This window comes from Triticum urartu, chromosome 3A, assembly GCF_056163025.1.
Source record: "Triticum urartu cultivar PI428250 chromosome 3A, HENAU_Tu73, whole genome shotgun sequence".
Classification (NCBI taxonomy): domain Eukaryota; kingdom Viridiplantae; phylum Streptophyta; class Magnoliopsida; order Poales; family Poaceae; genus Triticum; species Triticum urartu.
The window spans coordinates 485,587,468-485,596,544 of record NC_141875.1 but is presented as its reverse complement, the minus strand read 5'-3'; the positions used below and the strand labels follow the sequence as shown (position 1 = coordinate 485,596,544).

The 9,077-nt window shown below is 42.0% G+C and overlaps 1 protein-coding gene and 1 non-coding gene across 2 annotated transcripts; one reads left to right on the top strand and one right to left on the bottom strand.

The window, feature by feature from the left end:
- Window positions 1-2,334: 2,334 nt before the first annotated feature.
- ERH3 (P-loop containing nucleoside triphosphate hydrolases superfamily protein) lies at window positions 2,335-7,747 on the top strand. The gene is made up of 7 exons (XM_048708261.2): window positions 2,335-2,675; window positions 3,416-3,890; window positions 4,670-4,867; window positions 5,229-5,473; window positions 5,776-5,934; window positions 6,879-6,966; window positions 7,135-7,747. Exons 1-7 carry the CDS (start codon window positions 2,557-2,559, stop codon window positions 7,414-7,416), a joined length of 1,566 nt encoding a protein of 521 aa, XP_048564218.1. The 5' UTR covers window positions 2,335-2,556; the 3' UTR covers window positions 7,417-7,747.
- A 631-nt stretch (window positions 7,748-8,378) lies between these two features.
- On the bottom strand, window positions 8,379-8,450 carry TRNAD-GUC (transfer RNA aspartic acid (anticodon GUC)). The gene has a single exon. It is a non-coding gene; the product is annotated as a tRNA-Asp (tRNA).
- Window positions 8,451-9,077: the final 627 nt, after the last annotated feature.

The following is a 9,077-nucleotide window of genomic DNA, read 5'->3' as shown; positions in this document are numbered from 1 at the left end:
AATAAACATGATAAGAAAGATAAAAATAATCATTATTATCATGGTTTATGTGATAGTATAAGTGATATTTCTCTCTCTCTCGATCAAGTAGTCATGCTTAATATTTTCATTTCTTGAGATAGAAGAAATTGACGTTACTATTAAGCTTGCAAATAGTATACAATCTCACCTATTGGGATTGTAAGGGATGCTGAAGTCTTGTGTGCTAAGATCAAATATCCTACTGACTCCTTAGTGCTTGGATCGGAATAAGATAATTTTTGTCCATTATATTTGGTAGACCCTTCATGAATATATAGTGTTAATGTTGAAATTGATTGTGTTAATCAGAAAGTTAAAGTTAAGTTTGATGATGAACCGCATGAATTTAATTGTTCTAAGTTCACCAAACAACATCGCATTAAAGATCTACATAATAAAGATATGATTATTGGTCTTATTTCTATTGTTGTACCTCCTAATCTTCTATATCTAAATAGCTAGCCCCCACTAACATATTTTTCTCAACATGCAAGCATGCCACCTCATCATTCAACATGCATAGAAAAGGCCCACCCCAACATGCAACTATGCATATTAAAAATCCACTTCAACATGCAAATATGCATGCATGTAAAATTCCATTCTATTATGATATTAAATTTAATTCATATATAATTTTAAAAACTATTATTTCAAATATTCATGTTTCATATAACCAAAATCTCATTAAAATACTACAAAATATTCCCGCAACAACGTGCGGGGCATCATCTAGTTATCCTTTAAAGGCATCATCACCATCCCTAAAACCCTGACCAAACGACTCCGACTTTGCCGTAGGCGATAGTCGACTCAACCCACGCAGCAGAGGCCGAGTGAAGATATATGAAGATTCATGCCAAACCCAGTCACCTGCGACTAGACAGTGCAACCCCGCTCTGACGACAAACTAGGAAGGACAAAATCAGGCTGACGCTGTAGAAGCACTAAATATATGATTATCATAATGAACATTTGATGTAGATTTTTTTTTCATTTTTGTGGTTGTTGATTGTTTGTACATTTGCACATATAATATAACACATATAATGTTGCTTCTTATAGGTTGTAGCAAATTATTTACTTCTTGTGTTGCGGTTGCTAATGCATTAAATTCCTTTTTCTAAATGGGCAATGCATTTAATTGTGGTGATAAAGACTTTCTTTTACCTCATTGCAACACACATGCCCTTTTGCTAGTACATGATCTATATTCTCAATATTCAGACTGCCTTTATCATATTTTTGCTCGTTATTTGATTGTTTGCATGAATAGACCTTCATGGTCAGACTGATCGTGCTTCTGACATCGTCAATAATTTAAGGAGATTGATTTAGTGATTGCTAAGACGCAACGCCATGCATGTTTGTAGTCAGATCGTCAAAATCGGTTCCATCACCATCTCATCGAAAGACCAGCACACTCATCTTGGTAGACATACATACAAACACACACTCATGCATATGAACGCACGCTGTCGGAAGATCTGAAATAAACCTAGAAAATACTAGGACTTGAACTTTAAACTCATACCGCAAAGATTCCTCGAAAGCTCAAAGTCTTCGCTTGGCTGCTTTTCAAAGACCACCTCAACACCAGGATCAACCTTGCACATAAACATATACTCGCCTCAGATATATGCCCTCGGTGTGCAAGGCTGCCAGAAGACTCCAGCCACCTGTTCATCACATGTCCTCTTGCCAATAGGATCTGGCAACGTTTTGGCCTTCTGCCCCAATCCGATGATATCACAGACCTCTGGGATGTCGCTACCCCTCCTCACCTCCCCACCTCCACATGGCCTTCGGTCCTCCTGGCCTTGCTATGGATGATTTGGTCTGCTCGCAATGACATTGTATTTAGGACGATTGACCAAAGTTCCGTAATAACCCTTAGAAACCTTATTTCCATTCTGGATCTCTGGTCTCATCGTCTTGTGCTCCCACATGACAAGGAGGACGTCTTCTCGTGGCGCTCCTACCTCTCTACACATTGTATCGTGCCTATGTAATGTTGTACTTACTGCCTCGGCAGTCCTTTGAGTAATATATTCAGGTGGGGGAGCCCCCCCGGTGATTCTCAAAAAAGAAAAAACTCGTACCCAACATAGGACTTGAACTTTAAACTTTGATGGGTTGGCTCCAGCAAGGAACACGTTCGCATTTTTTCTCCCTCGTTAATATGATTATAAACTATTTTTTTTGAGGGAAATATGATTATGAACTAGTATTTTGAGAACTGGAGCCGATTCCGGTCAAAAGAGAAAGAAGGATAGAACAGCAGCCGATTAGTACCTCGCTGACAGTGGGCCACAGACGCGTCGGCAAGCTGAGCGAGCGAGTCTCCATCCTCCCACCCAGGTCTCGGACGCCAACAGACAGCCACCGTAACCCTCTCGTCTGAATCCCCAAATTCGAATCAGACGATACATGTAGCTCGCTGCTTCTTCTCAATCCATCCCCCCGCGCGCCTCTTCCTACCCCGCGCGTGCTCTGGCGAATCTGTAGCCCCGTATCTCGGCGGGGGCGGCGGCAATGGCGAACCCCCTAGCCGGGCTGCAGGACCACCTCAAGCACGCGCGCGACTACGCGCTCGAGGGCCTCTACGACACCTCCATCATCTTCTTCGACGGCGCCATCGCGCAGATCAACAAGTGAGCTCCCTAGCCCACCCTCCCGGATTCGCCGGCGGTTAGGCGCTGTGTAATTCGCGACGTCGTACCCGTGTGGATCTGTGCAGTCGACCTCACGGCCTCGGATTTGGCCCGTGAGGATCCATTTGATTGTTCTGGTATAGTGGGTTCTAGTCATTTTGCTGTAAGCGAGAAGTCTTGCGGTTGGTAGTATGTTGTGATGCTTATCATTAATTAGGGTCGAGAAAACAATCGTCTATTTGCGCTGATCTGCCGTCAAAAAGCGTCCCAGTAGTAGCTCATGTTCATGATTTGGGTGCTCCAGAATATCAGGTCATGTATGTAAAGTCTGCCTGGATTTGAAGTCACGAGGCACCTTGGTTATTGTAGAAATGATACTGAGCTCTGTACGGTTGCACCCAGATTGCACCTAATGAACGCCAATGCTTCATTTCATCTTGAAACTTTCAAAACAGTAGTCGTGTGTTTTCACTAAAACATTGCATTCACGTCAGAACCAGCCTTTTGCGGATCTGCTTTGAGTCGCATTGTGCGAGAGGCCCTGTTCTTGTTGATGTGTTACTCGATTGCAGGTTTGAAGGTAAAATGTTTGATGTGGCGAATGCTGTTGATATTTAAAACTAAGATAATGCATTTCCCCGTTGCTTTGTTATCTTTAGTACTTAGGAGTAAAACCTTAACAGATGTTTTTAATTTGTTGTCCTTCATGATGTGATAGTTGATCGTGAATATTTATGCAGGCATCTAGCTAATTTAGATGACACCTTTATCCGCACAAAATGGATGAACTGTAAGAAAGCTATAAGTGAAGAGGTAGAGATTGTTAGGCAGCTCGATACCCAATTGAAGTCATTTAAAGAAGCCCCTGGGACAATGCGGTCCTCGTCGCCTCCTATTCGCTCTAATAATAAATCATTTCTGTTCCAACCATTGGACGAGTATCCAACATCATCGCCATCAACCTTTGATGACCCTGATGTGTGGGCACCTCCAAGAGATACAAATACACCAAACCGAAGGTCAGCAAGAGGCCAATCTAGTGCAAGAAAATCCTCCCAAGATGGAGCTTGGGCACGGGGTCCATCAAAGACTGGAACACCTAGCCGTGGTGCAAAACCCAGCGGAAGTAAAGCAAGCTCTGCGGTAAGATCATCAACTGCTTCAAGCACTGGCGGGAGGAAAGGAAAATCAAGTTCGAGCAAGGCTGATTCAGCGGTAATTTCCTTCAAGCAAATATTCGTTACACTCTGAAATCTTTATTTGATCAAATATATTTTGTTGATGTTGTTAGTTACCTCTGTCTGCACCCATGAATGAAAACAATATATGTTTAAGAATTAGACTTTTAGTGCTTCTTTTTCTGCTGGCAATGTTTACCTGCCTGTCTGCCTGGTGCCAAAAGAAGAAGAAAAGGGAGCTTTTGAATATCATCCAGGATACATACTTCTTATATATTAGTTTTTGTATTGTATGGTTTCAAAATGTGGCTACAGCTGTTATTTCCAACATATGTTGGTGTATGCAAAGTGGAGTTAACCTCAGCCTTTTTTTTAGAAGATAGCCTTAAATATGTTGATTTGGATTATCAATTTGTTCCTAAAATCATTTAGTTTGTCATACCGAGAAACATACCTTCTTATAGTTATTGAAGACACTTTTTTCTAACTCTGTACTGAAGGAATACTCTATCATCATCTATTTCTAGCTCCCCGTTGTGCATATTCCATAGGCGCGAAGTATGACGGCGCACACAACAAGAATGATGCTGAAATCACCAAGCATTTCAAAAGCAATCACATACTGAAATAGGAGAGCATCTATTGTTACCTTCTAAATTAGGGAACTGGAATCCGCATATATGCATGTTTTTTTTTGTGCGTGCCTCTTGTTCGGTTTAGCTTTTTGATCAACTTGATGATATGGAACTACAGATTACTGCTATATGCAAATTGCGTTTCTAAAATTTTCTATTTTTTCTTATCCTTTCCTTTCAGAGCAGCGATGCTGAAGAAGGTAAGTCCAAGAAGGCACAGTATGAAGGACCGGATGGGGACTTAGCTGCCATGCTTGAAAGAGATGTTCTAGACTCTACCCCAGGAGTGAGATGGGATGATGTTGCAGGACTTAGTGAGGCCAAAAGACTCCTTGAGGAAGCAGTTGTGCTTCCTCTCTGGATGCCTGAATATTTTCAGGTAATGATTTGGAATTTCGAACTATGCTATTCAATGAAGTGTCTGTTATTTTATCTGTTCATTCATTCTTGTTGCTATCTAACATCATGAACATGGGCAAAGTTGCTGCCTTTCTTTGGTAGTATGGTGCACATGAGTCATCTGGACATCCACACTTTTTAATTTTTCTTTAATATGGCTGGTTTATAATATGTCATTTAATATTATGCATACCCAATCATGCTAACCGCAATTTGAGTTTCTAAAATTAGTTACTCATGATATTAATGTCGTATGTTTTCTCTTTTTCTGTGCCCTGTTCCATTCAGTCTAAAGTTACATGCGCCCTCATCATACTCCTTCGGGTTCTATTTCTGTTCAGGGTATTCGTCGACCTTGGAAAGGGGTTCTTATGTTTGGCCCACCAGGTACCGGGAAGACCCTTCTAGCTAAGGCAGTAGCTACAGAATGTGGAACAACATTCTTTAATGTTTCGTCTGCAACATTGGCTTCGAAATGGCGGGGGGAGAGTGAGCGCATGGTCCGTTGTTTATTTGAACTTGCAAGGGCCTATGCTCCAAGTACAATCTTCATTGATGAAATAGACTCCCTATGCACATCTCGTGGGTATGTGACCATACATTTTGCTGTTCGCCATGCAAGTTCAAGTTCTATTAATGCCGGCCAAGATAATGACAATTTTCCCAACAGCTTTGTACCTTAAACTTGAATACATTCTTAATTGTTTTGCCTGGTAAATAAGTTACATGTCGCAGAAGAGAACACTCTCGTGCTTTTTATACCTCTTTTTAATTAAGCTTGACAGGCAAATGTAATGAAAATATGAAACTGCCAGTTCTTATATTTTACTATTTATCTTCATTTAGAAAATACCGTGCCCTGATTTATCAATTTATGTATTTATTCAGAGCTTCTGGTGAGCATGAATCATCGAGGAGGGTAAAGTCTGAACTTCTAGTGCAAATAGATGGTGTTAACAATAGCTCTACCAATGAAGATGGTCAGCCGAAAATTGTTATGGTTCTGGCAGCTACCAACTTTCCATGGGATATTGATGAAGCACTCAGGTTGGTGAACTCTTTCACTCATATTTGCATTTATTAATTTAGAGGTGCTACTGGTAGTATCAAAACTCTTTGCATAATATCTGAATTTGTACGAGATGATTGATTTCTTGAGTTATGTTACTATTGGAGTTAGAGACCGTATTGGTTTCTAGTGTTGTGTTGCTATTGGAGTTAGATCGGATTGGTTTCTAGAGTTGTGTTGCTGTTATTAGAGTTAGAGACCGGATTGATTTCTTTTGTTGTGTTACTATTGTAGTTAGAGATCACCAGAGGTGAAGTGTAGTACATATATCTATATCTATACCAATATAAAAAGACCCAAAGGGACAGATCCAAACAAATCTCGACCATCAAATCATGTTAATCCAACGACCTATATTGCTCCAACGGCAAGCACCCAACGTGTTTAACATGCAATTAATATCATACCAAATATCGACGGCTACACTATCCATGTAGTTAACGCTTAATTGATATCCTACCTAATATCAGTTTGCAATTAATTTTTACCTTAATATTAATGTGTATCGCACGTACGAATATACTAGTTTCCTTCAAATAAGGCAAATGATTATTTTGTTTAGTTCCTGCCACATTTGTCATGTCGCCGTTTTATGGGGTAAGATCAGAGCCTTGAGCATCTGTAACTTGAGTTGTGTTTCTATTCGCTACCTTTGCGGGCTAGAGTGGTATCTGGGTGTTCTGAATTTTAACTGCTCTCATGCCTCTACATTGGTTAATGTCCCGTTTTCCCTATTTGTACTGTCTACCGCAATAAACAGTTCTTTTCTGCAGTGAAACTACAGCTTTTGCTATTTATTTTTCCTGCCATTTTGTTTGTCAGTCAGCGTGCTAGCTACATGCTCTACTACTGTAACTATATTTATGTTACTGTTCCTCTGGCACATATGTTTTTTTAACTCACTGAATCTTGATTGGCTCAGGCGGAGGCTGGAAAAGCGTATCTACATTCCACTTCCAAGTTTTGAAAGCAGAAAATCACTCATCAGCATAAATCTTAGAACGGTTGAGGTATGATGTACTAAAGCATTTGTTAATCATCTTTTCGTCATTTGGTCGTTATGGTTTTATTTCATTCAGGGATACTGTTCACTAATCATACTGCATCATCTACGTTGATGATAAGTCACTGTTTAATATCTCGTGTTGCTTACTAACGCCCCACTTTTGTATCAACAGGTAGCTACTGACGTTAACATCGACGAAGTCGCACGAAGGACAGAAGGGTATAGTGGGGATGACCTGACAAATGTTTGCCGTGATGCTTCGATGAATGGTATGAGGCGAAAGATTGCAGGCAAGACCCGTGATGAGATCAAGAACATGTCAAAGGATGATATCTCAAAGGACCCGGTAGCCATGTGTGACTTTGAAGAAGCTTTGGTCAAGGTCCAGAAGAGTGTGTCGCCCTCTGATATCGAACGGCACGAGAAGTGGATGGCCGAGTTTGGATCTGCTTAAACCTTGGTTCCCATTGAAGGAGATTGCTGGATCTTGTCCACAACTTTTTGTTTGTTTGTGTTTTATTCCTGGCATTTGCCATATTTCCACCTTCCCGTATGTTGTTTCAATGGTGGCAGTATGTATGTATGTTCAACTATGTTTCCTGAGCCGGTAGTTTATCACAAGAGGCAGACCGGAAGCGAATTATTATTCGGTGAGTGTTTGTTGATTGATTTTCAGTGGTACTGGAAGTCTGGAACTGTGGAAGTGAAATTCTTTGTGTTTATTCTCGAAATGCTATGTATGGACATGACCATTACTGTATTTCCATCTCCCATCCATTTTCTAATTACTCCACGGAATAATTTTGAAGCTTTGATGTCCGCCTTTTACATCGTCAATGTTTCATGTACGGCGCTTTGTGTTGAAGGAGTTGCGTCTCTAGTGGCTACGGTTGTGCATCCCTGAAGGCGCCTCCGAGCACACGCAGATAAGAAGAGAACCAATCGTGTGTGAAGCAATTTTTTGCTGGTCTCAGATGTGAGGCAGGGGCGGCCTGGCACCGAGACCTGGAATTGCTCTGGTACCAATATCATAACCTACTTCTCCTATCCTCAGAAAAATAAACCTACCTGTACTAGGGGATCTAGATGAAGACTTGAAAGTCACGCAGATAGAAGAGAACCGATCGTGTGTGAAGCAATTTTTTGCTGGTCTCAGATGTGAGGCAGGGGCGGCCTGGCACCGAGACCTGGAATTGCTCTGGTACCAATATCATAACCTACTTCTTCTACCCTCAGAAAAATAAACCTACCTATACTAGGGGATCTAGATGAAGACTTGGAAGTCGTGTCCTTGACTTGTTTTCATGCGACCTCTGATAGCTCTACCTACGATCAATGCTCTTCATGGCTCAAGTAAAAAAAAATGCTGTTCATAGGTACCTACAAAATGCAATTAACGGCGGTGTGATGAAAAAACGCCGTTGCCGGGGATCGAACCCGGGTCACCCGCGTGACAGGCGGGAATACTCACCACTATACTACAACGACTTTGGTGATGATCGTCAGAGTCTTAGTCTATTAATCGTGAAGCAAGATCATCTCATGTTTTAACATGTCGAACTCGCCAGCTATAGGACCATAGGAACCGAGAATACCCAATGGGTCTTGCAAGATAGATCATCTCTGAATGTTTGGCGTTGTACATGTACTGCATACCCACAACTGTATAAATTTGTCGCAACCCGTTGTACCAGCCCCAGAAATGCCAAACCGAGGAATACCTCTACAGTTACCGGGCCAAGCAACACCACCATGCTTTGTACTACTGCACACATGAGCAATTTATGGCTCCTACGCGCCCCAGGAAACAATGCTTCAGAAAGCGCGCAGGCACCGCATTTACCCCTCTCTGCTCCCTTCTCCGATCCCCTCCTCCCTCCTACGGCATGCACGGGCACGCAGTGACAACACGTACGCACGCAGCGACCGTATAGTAGTAGTAGGAGTGTCAGAAAAGCCGCTAGGTCGCTAGGAGTGCAGCGCAGGAACAAAAGGAACGAATGCGAGCGTGCACAGTGCGCGGACTGCACCCGGAACGTGGCCGCGCCACTGTGCGCCGAGTTGAAACGGAACAGTCACGGACTGGCGGGGGAGCAGCCGGGTAAACCCGCAACA